The 20,291-nt window shown below is 31.1% G+C and overlaps 1 protein-coding gene across 1 annotated transcript in view; it reads left to right on the forward strand.

The window, feature by feature from the left end:
* The first annotated feature begins 4,400 nt into the window (after positions 1-4,400).
* The window catches only part of LOC108910346 (cell division cycle protein 16 homolog), a 21,828-nt gene continuing 5,937 nt past the window's right edge, over positions 4,401-20,291 (forward strand). The window contains exons 1-10 of the mRNA XM_018714920.1: positions 4,401-4,596; positions 4,654-4,803; positions 4,857-5,033; positions 5,093-5,255; positions 5,363-5,911; positions 10,321-10,410; positions 10,474-10,630; positions 12,057-12,209; positions 13,887-14,046; positions 17,786-17,978. Coding sequence (XP_018570436.1) covers positions 4,525-4,596; positions 4,654-4,803; positions 4,857-5,033; positions 5,093-5,255; positions 5,363-5,911; positions 10,321-10,410; positions 10,474-10,630; positions 12,057-12,209; positions 13,887-14,046; positions 17,786-17,978 — 1,864 coding nt within the window. The 5' untranslated portion in view covers positions 4,401-4,524. The remainder of the gene's footprint in view (positions 4,597-4,653; positions 4,804-4,856; positions 5,034-5,092; positions 5,256-5,362; positions 5,912-10,320; positions 10,411-10,473; positions 10,631-12,056; positions 12,210-13,886; positions 14,047-17,785; positions 17,979-20,291) is intronic.

Here is a 20,291-nt window from a genome sequence, read left to right on the forward strand (position 1 = left end):
TAGTATTGGTATGAGACAATTTGTTACTAAATTTCAGCGCGAAATGTCGTTATTTTTTTACGTGAGTGCTGGGGTTAAAGTTAGACATTTTAATCTGCGCTAATTTTTTTACACTTACTTGGACCCCTTAACAATCATATAGAATCGTTAGAATATCAATTTTCTTTTTTTGAATAATTTTTGGAGCGAATTTAAAAGTTCGACAAATTTTGACTTTATAAACAAATACTTTCGTGAAGCGGTTTTGCGGGTTGGAAAATATACCAAAGTACTAAAAAACAGTTCTCGGAAAGACGCTTAACTTGAAAAAAAGGAACGTTCAAATCGGTCGTATAAGTTCCGAGATATCTAGTGTCAAAGTCAACAAGCGTTAGCTGCAAAACTATGCATAATGTAACAACAACAAAATATGAATTTGGTAGGTTTTTTAAGAACTTTTCGTATGTGCTTTAGAAATATTATCGCACGTGTGCTTTTTACATGAAAATTCAATGAATATCGCCAAGCCGACCATTTGAGCCGCAAAACCGGGGGGAGGGGATGAATGATAGAAATTGAAATCGCGCGTTCAAAAAGAGCGTGCCCTCTTCGGCGTTCCATATCTCGGCTTCTAGGGCTCCAGTTTTGATGATTTTTTTTTAAAGTCAATATAGCAAAATGAGAGGAATTCAATTATCAAGCTTTCATTGAAATATTATAAAGCCTTATCAGCCTATTACGACTACTTAAAATTTCACACATTTCATTGTTGCTGTATATTCATGTAAATAATAATATCGATGTAAATAATAATATACCTACATAGTCCATTGTTAATAGGTATTAGTTTTAATAATTCGTAATAATGTTTAAAATCTTGAATTTTTTATTTAATATGTAATTTATTTATTGTATACATATAATATATAAAAAAATGCAGATACAAATAATTATTTGATATTTATAAAACGTATCATCACATTATTAAAGTATTCCGCTTTTTTATAGCATAGTTGCTGTTTTCGCTCTCAAGATTTTCTTCTACAGGATTTGAATTTGAAAATTTGGGACCTGATGGTTTTGGAGGTTTTATTTAAAAAGAGGTTAAATAAAATAATGCCATTGTTGTAGTACTTCCGGTTATACCGATAGTCGGCACCTATTTGCTTATTATAAATGGAACATCCTGTATATTTTTGCATGTTTGGATTCTACGCGTAATTTTAGGGTACTTTTATAAAGCTTCCCTATATGTATCTCTAATGGTCTAATGGTCTTCAACGTATTTCAATTTCATATTTATTGTCAAATTTGATTGACCGAACCTCCAAAACTGGGTTTTTCTAAATGGGACACCCTGTATATTTAATCAAAATCTGTTGTAAAAATTTACTCCATATCTATCCATATACCATATCCTATATACCTATATAGGTATACTATATAGGTCCTCCATATACCTATTTTTCTGTTTTTGAAGGTTTTTGTGATAAATAAAATGATACAATTTCTTGCGAGGATGACTATAAAATTCTAGCAAATTTAAAAAATCAAATTAACCAACCATAAGTCATAATTTGCTGTTAATCTGACAGTGGTACCTACTTACAATTAGATAAACACTGATTTGAAAATAATGGAAAACGATACGTATTCAAATGCTGATATTAGTGATATTATAAGTGAAAACAGCAATGATGTTGTAAGAAAGTGAAAAACTTTAATAATACGATGATTATGAAAATATAATAAACACGTGTTATAAACATAAATAAATAATTATTATTTGTATCTAAATCTTTTTACATGAATATACAGTATAACAATGAAATGTGAGAAATTTTAAGTAGTCGTAATAGACAGAAAAGGGCTTTATAATATTTTAATGAAATCTTGATAATTGAATTCCTCTCATTTTGCTATATCGATTAAAAAAAAATCATCAAAATCGGAGCCATAGAAGCCGAGATATTGAACGCCGAAACGCGCGCTTTTTTTGAACGCGCGATTTCGACTTCTATAATTCATCCCCTCCCCAAGGTTTTGCGGCTTGTCGTTATTCATTGAATTTTCATATAAAAAGCACACGTGCGATAATATTTATAAAGGCACATACGAAAAGTTCTTAAAAAACTTACCAAATTCATATTTTGTTGTTGTTACATTATGCATAGTTTCGCAGCTAACGTTTGATGACTTTGACACTCAATATCTCGGAACTTATACGACCGATTTGAACGTTCTTTTTTTCAAGTTAAGCGTCTTTCCGAGAACTGTTTTTTAGTACTTTGGTATATTTTCCAACCCGCAAAACCGCTTCACGAAAGTATTTGTTTATAAAGTCAAAATTTGTCGAACTTTTAAATTCGCTCCAAAAATTATTCAAAAAAAGAAAATTGATATTATAACGATTCTATATGATTGTTAAGGGGTCCAAGTATGTGTAAAAAAATCAGCGCCAATTAAAATGCCTAACTTTAACCCCAGCACTCACGTAAAAAAATAACGACATTTCGCGCTGAAATTTAGTAACAAATTGTCTCATACCAAAACTATCAGACCGATTTGGATCGGGTTTTGGAATTTCGTTTTGTAATCCTTTAAAGTACTTACTCTACATTTATAGTAGAATTGGACAATTTCTTGCCTGTCAGTTTGAAGCTTCCAAATTACCTCGATTTTCATCACTTTCTTACGTTGTTTTGGCTATTTAGCAACAAAAATATGATATGCGCAGGTATCAAAATAATTCTATCTTATAGCAAATTTCATAACAAACAATTTCATCAGTAATATTTTTTTCTGTAAACTGCATATTTAAGAAGTTATATTGGAAAATGTTAGAAAAAACACGTCATTTTTGAGTATTTTTGCAGTTATTAATTTTTTCTGCAAATAGCACAACATTTTTCTTGGCGCAACGTTATATTTTCATTGTATATATTATTTTTGACCGATTTTTACTAATATTTAATCTACGTCAAGCAACAGCCACATCTGTAAGGTTTTGAGCTTAATTCTCTTGGACTATATAAGCAAGAAGCTATTCTAAAGTGGTCATCGCGTACCATAAATTTAATATATACTAAATTTAATTTGAAATTCATCAAGTGAATGCATAAGCACAATTACCATTGTAATAATTACTTAATTCTTAATTCAGTACCAAATCTATATGTAAAAGACCTTTACCTATATAGATCTTTTAAAAGTAATATGGTATATTACGTATATAACGAAGCATACCTATATAATAAAATGCCCATATATTTTTACTAATCTACAAAACAATCAAATTAATCAATTATTTCCACTATTCGGACAAACAAATTAATAAAAAAATATATAGATAAGCGTATTCCCTCAAATTTCACACGACCTGTGCCACAAAACATATAATACAACCTGTGCCATGGCACGCGTACCATGGAACGGCTGTCGTGTGGAAAGACTCTACTGGTGTTTCATAGGTAGGAGGAGGAAGAAAAGTGGAGTACTCCAATGTATCACACTCCTATCAGTCCTATCCACAGGAACTCGTAAAAATACATGAGGAGTTCTCTAACCGGTACACTCGAAACCTAATCATCCTTCATAGTTCATCTGTCATCTCACTTTTAAAAAAATGTCAACAGAGCAGAGAGGTTAAGTTATTTATTTAAATAGAAGTTTGAAAATGAAAACTGTTAATGCCGTTAATATTAATATTGATAAGTACAGAAAACTAGTGCAAACTTACATAGATTTGGTATGTTACATTAATTTATTTACAGATTAAGTAAATCAAATAAATCCACCATTTCAGCATGTTTATAATTCAGCATTATTTTGGGCAGACAAAGTAGTTGCTTTAACAGGAAATCCTAGAGATATTTATTGGCTGGCACAATGTATGTACCTTCTGAAACAATACCACAGAGCANCATCGCGTACCATAAATTTAATATATACTAAATTTAATTTGAAATTCATCAAGTGAATGCATAAGCACAATTACCATTGTAATAATTACTTAATTCTTAATTCAGTACCAAATCTATATGTAAAAGACCTTTACCTATATAGATCTTTTAAAAGTAATATGGTATATTACGTATATAACGAAGCATACCTATATAATAAAATGCCCATATATTTTTACTAATCTACAAAACAATCAAATTAATCAATTATTTCCACTATTCGGACAAACAAATTAATAAAAAAATATATAGATAAGCGTATTCCCTCAAATTTCACACGACCTGTGCCACAAAACATATAATACAACCTGTGCCATGGCACGCGTACCATGGAACGGCTGTCGTGTGGAATGACTCTACTAACTGGTGTTTCATAGGTAGGAGGAGGAAGAAAAGTGGAGTACTCCAATGTATCACACTCCTATCAGTCCTATCCACAGGAACTCGTAAAAATACATGAGGAGTTCTCTAACCGGTACACTCGAAACCTAATCATCCTTCATAGTTCATCTGTCATCTCACTTTTAAAAAAATGTCAACAGAGCAGAGAGGTTAAGTTATTTATTTAAATAGAAGTTTGAAAATGAAAACTGTTAATGCCGTTAATATTAATATTGATAAGTACAGAAAACTAGTGCAAACTTACATAGATTTGGTATGTTACATTAATTTATTTACAGATTAAGTAAATCAAATAAATCCACCATTTCAGCATGTTTATAATTCAGCATTATTTTGGGCAGACAAAGTAGTTGCTTTAACAGGAAATCCTAGAGATATTTATTGGCTGGCACAATGTATGTACCTTCTGAAACAATACCACAGAGCAGTTCATTTGTTACGATCCAGAAATCTAGAAAAAGTAGGGACTTTTGAAATATATACAACATAATCTAGATAACTTTTTTGTTTTAGACCTATATTTTATGTACTTATTTAACAGTAAGATGCTTATTCGAAGCAAATGAGCTAAATGAAGCTTTAAAAATAATAAATTCAGTGGATAACTATTTATTTATTCCTAAAGGGAATATATCTACACCATGTTCTTCAGGAATTGACGCTACATTATTTGATGATACACCAAAAAATGTAAACAGTAAAGGTTTAAATAGAGTGTTGTTTCATTAGTAATCTATGTATATTTTTAGCAAGCATATTCGTCATTTTTATTACTTAAAGGAAAAGTCCTTGAAGGAATGGATAATAGAGGATTAGCCTCAGACTGTTACAAACAAGCTCTACAGTATGATGTATACTGTTTCGAAGCATTTGATTCTTTAATAAAATATCAAATGCTAACCTCTTCAGAAGGTAAAGAATTATACCTATACATATCCCTAACCAAATTTAAAAATTGAACTAGAAAAAATATTTCTCGTCACCTTTTTGCAGAATAGTGAAATCTTTAAATATTTCAGAGGAAGAATTATTAAATGCCCTTCCAATTGTGGAGCAGTGTTCAACAGAAGAAGCAGAAATTCTGATAACATTGTACGAGTCAAAACTAAAAAAATATCATACACCAACTGTTCGGAAACCAAATGAAAGTAAAATATTATTTGGAAATGCTCCATCTATACCAAACAATAAATTACTAAATATATTGCATCTTACTCCTGAACCTATTCAATCTCTTCCAACCACACCTGTCACTATTATAACACCAACTTCTATCAGCACACCAAACGTTGCAAGAAATAATGATAAAAATTTAATGAAGAGTGAAATAAAGAAGATTAAGAATACTGACAGTCAGCAGATGCAAGTGGAATCAAACGAAAATGTAACATTATTTAAGCTGAAAAATAGTTTAGATTTACAAGTAGCAGAAGCGGAAAGGTTATACTATAACTGTGATTACCAACAATGTAGTGTTTTAACAGAGAGTATTCTAAAACAGGATCCATATCATGATGCGTGCTTGCCTATTCATATATCTTGTCAAGTTGAATTGAAGCAAAGCAACAGTAAGTACTTATATTATTTTAAACAGAGCCTTCGTAAAAGATTAGAAGTCACATGATCACCAAGCTTAGGCAACCAACATTACACGGCTGGTACTATCAACTGAAAACCCCTAAAGCTTAGCGTCACCAATATTAATTATTCGTTTACAATAAACAATGAACAATGGCGAACCGTTGTGTCTACTCTCAAGATAATGCGATCGCTGATTGGTTGATTAAGTCTGGTGAGAAAATACACCAATTACCAGCTGGTGAAATATTGTATTTGAATATTGTGTCTTAAATATAATCTTGATCTTAATAATAATTTTTAATTTGACCACAATTTAATTGCCAATATGAATAAAATAAAATTACTGTTCCGAACAAAAATGGTCACGTGGCTCCGTATCTAAATTTATTTTTATACACTGTAGAGGCACATTGAATATTTTATCAAGTAACACATTTATCCCACTTTGATGGAACTAGCCCTTTTTCGTATGTACGATTAAGTTAGTTGATAAGGACGTAATATTTAAAATATACATCAAATACAAGGTGTTCCTAAATAAGTGTCGCAACGGAAAACTGTAAATTCCTCTTGAAAAAAAGACACATATTTTTCCTCTTCCATTTTTCTCTCCGAGCTTTCGTTTTTGAGATACACGGTGTCAAAACTTTAATTTTTTTTTAGTTTTTCGCCAATATCTTAGGAATCGTTTGAACTACAGGACTGAGCTTTTGTACACACATTACCACTATTAATAGCTACTTCTTCGCACCCTTCTCCAATTCATTGGACGTGCCAGTGGTGGAGATTTTAAGGTATCGTAAGGGTTTTCCCCCCCCCCTAAATTTTATGCCACTGGAAAAATTGACATTTGACAGCAAATTCTAAAGCACCAATGAATTTTAGACAATAAGAGTTCTCTTGGTTCATTGCTCTAAAGCCAACCGTTTTCAAGAAATATGACTTTATGAACAAAAGCAAACATTTTGTTAACGTTTCGAAAATTTTTTGCATTTTGCATTTTGAACATTTTGCAAGTGCAAGTAACTGAACAGAACATCCGGAGAACGAAATGCATCGTTTATGAAATCCATGTCAATACTATCGAAAAGTTGACCGATAGAGGTGAAATCGCAGCGACAGAAAGAAACATGATTAGAAGATGTAATGCGTACATTCAAGCCAACTGATGTAATTTTCAACAGTTTCTGTAAATTTTACTCGCCAAATTGATAAAAAAAAGTTAAAATCCTATCTGTTGTTAAATTTCGTTAAAATTGTTAATTATTACTACCTATTTTTTGAATTACAAAAGATTTTCGAAACGTTAGCAAAATGTTTGCTTTTGTTCATAAAAAGTCATTTTTCTTGAAAATGGTTGACTTTAGAGCAATGAACCAAGAGAACTCTTATTGTGTAAAATTCATTGGCGCTTTAGAATACGCGCTGTCAAAAGTCAATTTTTCCAGTGGCGTAAAATTTAGGGGGGGAAAAACCCTTACGATACCTTAAAATCTCCACCACTGGCACATCCAATGAATTCGAGAAGGGTGCGAAAAAGTAGCTATTAATAGTGGTAATGTGTGTACAAAAGCTCAGTCCTGTAGTTCAAACGATTTCTAAGATATTGGCGAAAAAAAAAAAATTAAAGTTTTGACACCGTGTATCTCGAAAACGAAAGCTCGGAGAGAAAAATGGAAGAGGAAAAATATGTTTCTTTTTTAAGAGGAATTTACAGATTTCCGTTGCGACACTTATTTAGGAACACCCTGTATATGTAGGTATGGACATAAAAAAATACATCGATTTTTTTTCGATGTAATATGGTGACATAGATGTTAGAATGATATACATATATCGAAAAATACAATAATATTTTCAATACATTGATTGTTTTTATAGTTTAATGTGATTATAGTTTTAAATTCATAGAAATGAACGAAAATGTGCCTGAAAATAAAAGCAAGAAACATGAAAGATGCGTTAAGTCCAAAACCTTTATTATCAACGGACAAAATGAAAACAATCCCGAATTAAATATAAAAAGGACTTCATGCGCATAGATTTATTTATTAAAATTATAGCTTTTCAAAAATCCCAATATTTTTTTCTATGCTTTGCAAAAATAAAATTTTATTTAATCTTTTGTCCTTCAAATCGATTTCATTGTTGATTATGAATATATTAATAGTCTATTTTGTTTATCATTTAAAAAAAAGGTATCATCAGTATCTCACAATCAATTTGTCAGCTATTGTTGCCAATCCAGTCCTAGAGAAAAACTAGTTACAAAAAAATAACTAGAAAACTGGAAACTTTAAAAAATCTAAAATTTAAATAAAAACAAAATAAATAAAGTTAAATTAGGTTTACTTATTGGATATATCGAATATAAAAGATCAATACATCAAATATATCAAAGCTTAAAAATACATCCGTTGAATTTGATGCATCGATACTATACATCGAATGTTTTTAATACATCGATGTATATCGTCCATGGCACACTGATGAGGGCTAACAAGTCTGAAGCCCACGTATGTCTGATGTGTTCGGCCGACGAATAATCCTAACTGTATACAGGGTGTCCCGTTCATATTTCAAAAAAACTTGTGTGCAAGTTCCTCATGGGAAAATATTAGGGGTAATTCATGTAAAGTTTTTTTCTTAGATGCCCTGTTTTCGAGATACAGTGTGTTGAAGTTATTACTTTCCAAATGGTTTTCCTTAATTATCTTTAATTCGACTAGATAAAAATGTTAAAATTTGTACACGAGTAAACATCAACTGTGTGTTAAGAATAATGTGCAAACGGTTTCTTTCTGAAAAGCAGTGTCGCCGATACAGGTAATTGGAGGGGTACAATCGAAGAAAAAATATGTTAAAAGTCAAAATTTATTACATTTCTAAACAGTTCTGTAAACTCTAAAGGATACTACAAAAAAAAAAGGTATACTTGTCGAAATTCGGTAGCATGTACCATTTTCGAGAAAAATGAAGTTGCATTTTTTTTGCTCACATAAAGCGGCACTAGTACATTAACAAAATATTAAATTGAAAGAGGACCTTACCATTAATGAGCTGAAGACATTTATCTACTTTTATTTATTTGCATTTAAGACTATATTTTTAATTTCTTAGTTAAATTGTAAAACATTTTATTAACTGAAAAAAATTAAAATTTATTTTAAGTTTCAGTTTGCTGTAAACTAACATTTAAAAGAGTAAATCAAAATAAACAGGACACCCTGTATAATAATATTGGTGATATAATTCAGTGCTAGCTGAGGCAGATAGCCTGTAAAGTAGCGGTTTCTGGCAGTATCATCACTTAATCCTATACTATTGTCTGCAAAAATATACAGTGTGATTTTTCTTGGAAAATCACTTTGTTAGACAGGTATTTTTATCCTTTCCATCAAATTTTCATTTGTTTAACCTTAATTAACTTTTCTTAATACATACATAGCTTATTTTTAACTATTTATTTTTGTTTTTTTTTCTTTTTGAAGTATTCTATTTTTCGAGAAATCAATTAAAGAATAAAGTTGCTCCCTTTTTTTTAAATTTTTTATGATTTGCTTAAAACATTTTACCTACGACCACTACTGTAAATACTTAAAAACACACCGTCTGCGATCAATGTAAGATTCCTATTACGTACGGTAAAAAAATCGCACATTTTTCCTAGCAACCGCCTAGCAACGGTCAATACAATACTGTTTGTATTGACCGTTGCTAGGCGGTTGCTAGGAAAACTGTACGATTTTTTTACCAAGCTGTGCGATTTTTTTACCGTACGACGTAATAGGAATCTTGCATTGATCGCAGACGGTGTGTTTTTAAGTATTTAAAGTAGTGGTCGTAGGTAAAGTATAGTACGTAATACGTGGTGTAATGCAATTACACACTCATAGAATTACGCACTCGCCGCTACGCGGCGTCGTGCGTAACTTTTCCATTCGTGCCTAAAATGCTTTTTACAACACTTATTACGTAATATACTATATTTCATCATTTCGTTTTATTGTCTGCAAAAAAAGATATACAAAAATATGATAATAACTGTAAAGCCAAATACACAAATGCATTCTATGATTCCAAAACACGAACAGTTGTAGCTTAAAATTCGTCAATAAAATGAGATATCTGCATTGTTGGCTTTCACTTTGATTAAATCCACTGTATTGTATATTTACACTTGCCCAACTACTCATTAATACTGAATATTGTTGACACTGACACCTAGACCACAAAATAAGACACTATAGAATAAATAGATAGGTTAGTCAAAATTCCTAATAGTGTCTTTACATTAGTTCTAAAGAAATGTAAAAGTGCAAGAACTAATAATAAATACCTATTTAACTTTAACCATAAGTACAATAATTATTTAATTATACTTTTTCTTTTCTAGAATTATTCTCTCTGGCACATAATTTAGTGGACTTGTATCCAAATTTGGCTATTTCTTGGTTTGCTGTCGGTTGTTACTATTATATAATAGGTGAGAATTTTTATTTTAATGCATATCAGACACATTGCACATATACTAGTAATATTTTTTTAGGGAAAAGTGATTGTGCCAGAAGGTATTTAGCCAAAGCCACTTGTCTGGATCGACTATTCGGCCCTGCTTGGCTTGCATATGGTCACTCTTTTGCGATAGAGAATGAGCATGACCAAGCAATGGCGGCATATTTTAAAGCATCACAACTTATGAAGGGGTAAGTACAAATATCTATCTGTGATTAGAAGCATTCTGTCAAAAAAGTATCTGGAAATCGTCAATTAATCATTCTCCATTTGATGCAATACACTTTTTCCAACAAACATCTCATTAAAGCACTTTTTAAATGCAAATGTGAACTTAACTCGATTCCTTCAGCGATTTTTGTTTTATGGCTTCTATGGACTTGAAACGTGTTCCAGGAAGTGGCAATTTGAGTTTGGGAAAAAGGAAAAGTCAGCAACACGAATGTAGAGTTCGAATTAGCTCGTCCCAGCATATCTTGAGCAACATGTTTGCGATCTCTTTCTGAAGAAAATTCAGCTATTTTGGATCCAACCATGCTGTAAAGCGTTTCACATCCAAAACATGAACTAAAATGGCATGAACTAATTCTTGAGATAACGTTTAGTTCATACGCCAGCCCCCTCAAACTATAATGACGGTTTGCAAGCAGCTTTTCCTTCACTTTATTGATGTTTTCTTCAGTTGAAGATGTTGAAGGATAACCAGAACATGCCAAATCATCAACCGCTTCTCGACCATATTTAAATGGTTTGTACCATTCGTATGCTTGAGTTTTTGATAAAATTAACATACGTCTTTCCCAACATTTTCAACGATTTAGCACAAGAAATTCCGTTGGATAACACAAAAATTTAGGGAAACTCTCTTCAATAACATTATCCATTATCCATAGGAAAATCGTAGAATACGCTTCAGATGGACTAACAAAACAAGCTGTAAACAAATTACTTGACAGATCCCACTCAAACTTCGTTTCAAAGTACAGTGCTACCACTGTTACCAACAGTGGCGGCTCGTGACATTGAGAATAGGTGAAGCATATTCATTGATTGACTAAAAAGAAAAAAAAGCGCTGCTGGCAGTCAAACGGCTTTAAATTAGGTGCTATAAACTTGTGATCAATGCCACACTAGCCAGAATAAGATTGAGGGTTACTTTCAGTGTGCAGCAAAATAAAACTCTCTCTCAACGGTAAATAAAAGTATTTTTATTGAAAACTAAATGTAGAGAAAAAGATATGTTGTCGGGGCAAGTGTTCGCTGAAGAGTTGTCGTGGTGTGGATTCGTTCGCAGGTATAAGCATCTGGTCCTTAGCACCAATTCGCCGTGGTCCTCTTCCGGGAGCCATATCCCGCGTTGCACATTGTTTCTTGTCGCTTGCAACGGTTACAATGGGTCACTTGCAGACATGTGTACCAAGATTTTTAACTAATTGTGGAAAACAACAAGTACACAGGCTGTATATGCACCGCATGGCATTGAATTACAACCCCAATATCTAGTAAATAGCTAAGATCACTCACCAGGATAGTCACCAGCATAGATCAATTTCAAATTTATTAATTCTTGATACAAATATGTACAGCTTAAAAAATTGTATTTTCAATTTTTTGTAGATGTCACCTGCCATTGTTGTACATAGGACTTGAATGTGGTTTGACAAATAATGTAAGACTAGCAGACAAATTCTTCCAACAGGCTCAGAGTATAGCCCCTGAAGATCCTTTTATTATGCATGAAAAAGGAGTAATATGTTTTCAAAATTTGGAGTAAGTTTTTGTAAGATTTTCAATAATTTTTAATTACATTTCTCCTCACTCAATATAATTAAATATTGTTCTACTATCCTATAAGTCGTATGTATAATGTGTCCCATTTTTGATGCCATGCTCAGTTATCATGATTATTATTGACTATATAAAGTAGCAGTTTGCGGCATAACAGATTTTTGAGATACCCACTCAGAAAAAAATTATGTTGTAGCCACTACCGAGGTCATCGAGAATATTAAAATTTTAATTTTTTGGCTATAACTGAAAAACCAAAAAAAATAATACTTAATTTGTTTTGACCTAAAAATTTCACAAAAAAAAATGGTCAACATTCGTCAAAACTGCACTATTCTATATTGAATAATAACGCAGATACCCTAGCGCGACATCAAAAGTGGAAAGCACTGTTACGATATGTTAAATTAAATTTTTTTTGTGCAATAAATTTTACACATTAGTTTGATATAGTATATTTTGTAACAACAGATGAAAATGATAATTTTTAATTGCACATGTTTTTATTAAATTCTAGAGAAAATTGTAATTTTTGTTTGGAAAAAAATTTGTTATATAAAATCGTATAATTGTGTAGTTGTTACGATGTCAATTGGAACCTGTATATCTTATAGCACAGGACCATATGCACTACTCCTGAAATTTCTTCCTATGCTTTGACCATGATGTGTCTCGTAATTTATACTAGAATAGCAATTCGGCGAGTCCGGTATTGGTAAACTAATCCGCCTGATGTAGAATTGATGGCGGCGCGCTGGTCATCAAAGCAAACCTGTATTGGTCCACTAGGTCGTAAATAATTTTTTGGTATTGTACACGGGTTCACTTAGCTTTGCCACTTTGACAGTGCAGTGCAGAGTATTGCTTGGCGGGGTATGTTGTTGGTACGTATACGTATTATTATTTATTAATTGATATTATTACTTGTTCATATCGTAACCAATAAAGGGTAGTAGTTATTAAAATAAATGTTATATGTAATTATCTAGTAATTTAGCGTGGCTCTCTGGAGACTCTTTTAAGCGGAGGATAACGAAATCCCCAAACAGTAGAACCAGTTTTTGTCGAAAGCATCGAAACAAACTCAGAGTTTAAAAACAAAGATTTACACGTACAAAGTCAACGTATTATATTAAATATATGAATGTTTGAAAATTTAAAATAGTGAACAATGTGATAAAAAAGTAAAAAAAAGGAAACGGATTAACGAATTAACTAAGATATCAAAAATGACAATTTACCGCGTAATTAAAGAACGATTGATCACGGTACAAAGAGGAAACGGAAAAATACAAAATTAAAGAAAATTAACTATTTTATCAGATGTACTGCGTCGCACAATTTATAATATGTACCTATAAAGAAAATAAAGTTCCTACATGATTCGAAATAAATTAAGCGATTATCCTGATTATAATTATAATTTTTTAGATATTTTACGATATGCTTTATTACAATGTGATTTTAAACATAAAAAACTTGACAATCGTATGCTAATTATATGGTAATATAGCTCAGAATATAGTATATCTAGACGAGACAGGGCTAAATTTTTCTGGATTCCATAGAATTTATGAGTTAAATGTTTTTATGTGGTTCCAATTGAGATCGTAACAACTACACTATCAGTATTTTCTAACACATCATCACATATTCTAGTTTTGAAAATGCAGAAACCCACTTCCTAAATGCTTTAGAAAGAGTTAAAAGAATTAAGAAAGGAATAATTCCACAGAGGTGGAGCCCATTACTCAACAATTTGGGCCATACTTGTAGAAAGCTAAAAAAATATGATGAAGCATTGGACTTCCACAATCAGGTACTTTTTTATTTATAGTACCATGGTTTTTTGGGTTATTACGCAGTGGTCTGTATACCTGCTTGTAGGCAATGGATGTGACTTACAGAGGTCACTATGGACTGTCTAAGAAGACAGATTGTCTGAGAAGCAGTTCCATCCTTAACGGTTATAGAATCAATAACACGAATCGAAATTAATATAAGGGCAAAGCTAGTGGTTCTGATATCGGGTCTACTTCCACAGAGCCTAGCCCGAGAGTAACAAGGTCATGTTCCTGGATAAAACTAAGGAAGTACCTTATAAGTCTGTAACTGGCAGCGACCAGGTACATAGACCACGAATAATCAATCATCATACTTTAAATATCAGTACGGGCCGTGAAAGCCTTAAAACCACAAAGTTTTTTTTTACATTAATTTTTTTTTGTTTTATACAAAGTATCTGGAACTGAATGGACCATGTTTCAAAGATAAATCCCTTGGATGAGAATAAACTTATTTAAATCAAATAACACTTTTTTTCCTCCCCTTAAAAAGTTAATAACCTGCAATGAAATTTTTTTTATCTTAATTTTTCTCTGTCACTTTTAAAGATATTTTAATGAAATTTGGGGTTTGTTGGATAGCTGAATATGAATATGATCTTTTTTACATAAAATATAGAGCTTTCCGCGAACTCCTGTTTTTTCTTTTACAAATTTTGGAAAACGTGAAAGTTTTTTTGAATGTCACTTTATTTACTTTGAAAAAGGTATATTTGTTACATGTTGCTAAAAAAAATGATTTTCAAATTAACAGATACACAGAGTTGGATATTTAGGGGTAACCTGAGTATTATATTTCTCTTTTTCTTTTTTTGCTAAATTTGCACCTAAATTAAATATATTTTACGATTTAAAGCAACTTACCCCATTCAAAAATCAACATCTAGAATTTAATATTGCAATTCTGCATTAAATTGCCTAGAACTTAGTAGATACTGGTTTTGCTTACTTCAGCAGAACTTAATTGTACTAGGATAGTCCCAAACTGTCAGCTATCCACTACTGATGCCTGCAAAACATAATTTTTCTTTGAAATGGTGTATTTTAGTGACATACAACTAGTACACAATTTTTGAAGTAAATAAAGTTAAAACTTCAAAAAATATCTTTATTTTCTCAAAATTTACCAACAAAAAAATATGCTAAGATCAAGAGACTGTTTAAAATGTTCGTAGCAACCTCTATAGTCATATTCAGTTACTCCAAAATTCCCCCATACAAATTTCATTGAACTATTTAAAAACAAGAGTTAATCTAAAATAAAAAAACAAAAATTATTTTTTGGAGACTAATAACTTTTTAGAGAATGTAAATTGTACTAAAGTAAGGGGACATCCATAAATTACATAAACCTTTTTTTGACTGATTTTTTACCCCTCCCCTCTCCCCTGTCTTACGTAATTTTTGGACAAATCGAAGATTTTGCATTGTATTGCACGTATTTTGTTAGGTGTTGTGTAGTGTATACTTATAAAACGATTTAATTCTATATTATTTTCACAACTCAACTTCTATTATTTGTATGATTAAATATTGCTAGTTTGTCATGTAATAAAATTAATTCACAAAGATTTAATCAAAATTTTTAGATTCAAAAGATTTAAAAAACATTACGTAAGATGGACTTTGACACCCCCCTTTGTAAGAAATCATAAGAATCGTTGCAGACACCCTGTATATGGTTTAAGTGACTCGTGTCTAAAATGACGTAACCCTATGGTTTAGTTCAACAGGTATACAACAACTAATGTGCTTACATACAGTCAAACCTGTTATCTTTGAAAAAGTCATCTATTTTAACATTTCAATTTTCTTAGATGCCTCACCACTTTTTATCTCATTTTTCTGCATTCGTACCACATGACTGAATCAATTTAGTTTTTTTAATTAATTAATATTTTTTCGCTTCAAATTTTTTTTGTTTCTCCTTTTTCAATTTTATATCAATCCCAAATCAAATCCTAGTCTCAATCAACTCAGCTCTGCTCTAGATTACAGATATTTTTTAAATCCATATATTAACTTCAGGATGTTTCTTAGAACATTTTAGATGAAACCTTAATGAACCAAGAGTCGAAAACCACTACATTACGAGATAAGTATTGAAATACAGTAGAATATCTATAATCCGGCACTTCATTACACCGGCACGTCCAGTAATTCGGCGTTATTTTTTCCGCGTTTTCTACTATCCTTGAAGAAAGTTATAGGTTAGTTGGAAGATTATTTTACAGAATCATGAAAACATTACAATATACATTGTACATATATATACTCACACAAATGTAATATGTATATATATGTACAAATCTCTTTGTTAATAAACAATTAAAGGTAATGTTTTTTAATTTAATACTATTTACATTATACATATTCCATTAATTCGAATTTTCCAGTACTCCGGCACACTTAGGTTTTTAATCGTGACGGATTAATGAGATTTTTCTATATCCAAAATTGTTTGATCTAAATGGATGTAACTTGAGTAATTATTCTTAATTAAAAGTAAAAATTCGTGAATTAATTTAGGAATTCATCACTGGTTCACAATCATTAAGAATCCCAGAATTTTAACTAAGTATTTTAGAAATTTTACAAACACATTTTAATGCCAGTGATTTTCAAAGAAAGCATATTTACCATTTATTTCAAAAATTAACGATTTTCAAGTCGTTTTTTTAATTTAAAATTTTTTCACAGTTAAATGTATCTAAAATAACAAAGTATTCCATTTCCAATTAAAAAAAAATGGATTTATAAGAATTGTGATTCTCAATTCAGATTTAAACCATCATAAGTTGAAAAAAAAATTGAGGAAGAAATTGTTAGTTATCCCTGTAATAGTGAAAGAATAACTTTCAGGAAAATTAAAATTAGTAAGCTAACTTTAATGAATGTGTATTTAAATTTATACTTATATTTATATTTATATTTGATGTATATATATTTTTTTGGAGAACCGGTAGTTTTAGAATTAGTTTTAATTTATTCAGCTGTGTGATAAGCTTTATTTTAAATTAAAAAAATTATTATAACTCCAAAGTAAACAATACCATTTTTCCTAAATATTATTAAATGTATTTAACCAATTTTCAAAATATTCATGGGCACTGAAATTCTGTGATAATGAGTTCCATTACCTCCGCTACTGACAGTTTGATTTATATAACAATGATTTTTTCTTTAATTAATTAGTCCAACATTCATTGATCTAAGGCAAATTTTTTCAGAGAATAAATGTAATTTTCTTTATGGAAAAACCAGCAATTTTAGGTTGTTGATTTATTAAGACTTTTTACTCTAAAATTACCCAGACTCCAGAAGTTATAGCATAGACTTAGAAAACGCCCTATAAAAGAACTGTTTTCTTGCTGAAGGGAAGTCTTTTTGCTTGCATTTTTTAATATGTTTTTCATTGGTTCATTTCGCTATATATTCTTGAACATGTTTATGTCCATATAACTTGATTGTCTGACGATAATAAAAGATCATTTTCTCATTTCTAATATTTGCAGATTATTTGAGATTCACTGCACTTCAGTTCTACACATTCCCTTAACCATTTCTTTCTAATCTTTTCTAAGACCTTCTGAAATTATATATATATTTTTTTATTTTCAAGTATGCAATTACTTTTTAATTCATTGTATATTTAATTTATAGGTTTCTTAGTTTTTTGCTGCCTTTTTGAAAATTATTATTATTTTTTATTAGGCTCTGCTGTTAAGTCCGCAATCTGCTGGTACTTACTCAGCTATTGCTTACGTACACGTTCTTATGGGTCATTACGAAGAAGCAGTTGATTGGTTCCACAAAGCTTTAGGTTTAAAGAGGGATGACACATTCAGTACAACAATGTTAAATTACGTAATTGATCAACTTACTGAAGAGCAACCACCTTATTCAGGTAAGTACTATTCAGAAGTTTACTCTTTCTAAATATAATATAGGCATATACTTTGCATTTATGTTTTTCTTTTTTGTAACATGATTGGACTAGTTACATACATACACTATTTTATTCTCTTAACTAAATCATCTTTTACTTCATCTGATCCAGGCTCTAAGTAATTTTTAAACTATATCTAATATTTATACTTTGTACACAGTATATAAATGGATAACCGTTCAGAAGAAAAACTTTTTTATTTTTTTTACTTGAAAAAATTTTGCTTATCAGAATAGTCGCATTACCATATAGTCCATTGAAATGTTACATTTTTTTGGGCTTAGCATGCAAAAGTCAGAGCACGCAATTTTATTTTGTAGATCTCAAGAGGGGGTTAGTGTAAAGTTAAATCCATGTTTGTGGGGTCGCAACCCTTGTGCATCGGCCGCCATCTTGTAAAAAGGGCTGCGAATGGTTTTTATACTACTACTTACTATATCAGGCAAACTATTCGTCGCACAGAAAATTTGTAAAAACATTTTTTGTTGGAAATTAAATTCTCTCTAAATTTGGTTCTGTAACTTTTAGTCGTAAAACCAAAAATAACAAGGTTATTAACGAAAATAGATAAAAATTTAGGAACAAATTTTCTTTTGGTCGTTATAACTTTTTTCTGGTTATTTTACAAAAAAATTACATCAGAGCATTTTGATAGAGGGGTTTTCAAGGGATAATTTCCATAGCAAACTTTTTCAAATTTTATTTATTTATTAGGGTTTTACAGCTCTATCAAAATGCTCTCATGTAATTTTTTTGTAAAATGAAAAAAGTTATAACGACCAAAAGAAAATTCGTTCCCAAATTTTTATTTATTATCGTTAATAATTTTGTTATTTTTTATTCTACGACTAAAAGTTACAGAACCAAATTTGTAGAGAATTTAATTTGCCACAAAAAATGTATTTACAAATTTTCTGTGTGACGAATAGTTTGCCCGATATAGTATGTAGTAGTATAAACACCATTCGCAGCCCTTTTTACAATATGGCAGCCGATGCACAAGGGTTGCGACCCCACAAACATGGATTTAACTTTACACTAACCCCTTCTAGACATCCAAAAAATAAAATTGCGTGCTCTGACTTTTGCAACCCCAAATGTAACTTTTCAATGGACTAATAGATCAATTTAGATTTTGATGTACATTGTGTGCAGAACATAAAAACGAGAAAATGTTGAATAATAATAATAATTATTATTATTATTATTAATCTTTTGAGACATAAAAATGTATAGGACCAGGGCCAGATTGGGGGGGCTACAGGGGCTGTAGCCCCGGCCCTCACGAGATCGAGGGGCCTCAACTGGAACTGGCGAAATTTTTTTTTTAGGATCAAACAAAAACCATATCTTTTTTTTTAAGAAAGAGGGCCTGCATAGAGCTTGTAGCCCCGGGCCTCACCACAGGTTAATAATTTAATAATGAATTGTTTTCTGTTTAAATATGGTCGACACTGAACAAAAAATAAAATGGCTTACTATACCTTGCGGGTCTCTCAGTTCTTACAGACACTTAATATACCACCTTCGTCATCGCCCTCTGAATAATGGTCGCTAATTAGACAAAAGACTTGCGCCACCGCAACCTGTTAATGGCTTTGAGTGATGAAAAACATTCAAATCCAGAGTTAGATATTCTGTCTTCTAATGCTGAACAATAACTGACCCTCTTCGCTTCGCCACCGTTGACTCACACTATCTCCTTTCACATGTACTGTAGGTTGCCTACAATTCATGTTTTTGTAAGACATGAATAGTGGTGGCGTATATAAGAATTAAAGTGCATTTTAAAAAACTAATTGACTGTTTATTTAATTAAATCCATATTCAGGGGAATATTACACCTTAAAAAACTGACCTTCACTTAAGGTTAAACCCCATATTTATGTCTTACAAAATCATGCTAGTAATTCTACATTTTGATTGTGAGTGTCGTGGATTTGCCCTTTTCATGAAGCACAAGTTCTACAATTATGACTTTTTTTTAAAATATTTATGCATACCACAGACAAAATAGCTATCGCCACAGACCGCTACTGGAATAGGCCGGCAGTTTTAAATTTCAGAATTGCCGGTAGAGTACACCACCAGCAGAATTTTAGGAAGAAGCAAATGCAGCGGCCCGCATACCTACCCGTATCCTAGCAACATATAAACAAGACTTTGGTAATGTTGCCAGGCGTACTTACAGATTTCTTTTGTACACTTTCTTATCAATATCTGTTTTTTGCGTTACTGTATTTACTTAAATGTATGATGTAGGTATTGATA

Source organism: Anoplophora glabripennis, unplaced genomic scaffold, assembly GCF_000390285.2.
Source record: "Anoplophora glabripennis isolate ALB-LARVAE unplaced genomic scaffold, Agla_2.0 scaffold495, whole genome shotgun sequence".
Lineage (NCBI taxonomy): Eukaryota > Metazoa > Arthropoda > Insecta > Coleoptera > Cerambycidae > Anoplophora > Anoplophora glabripennis.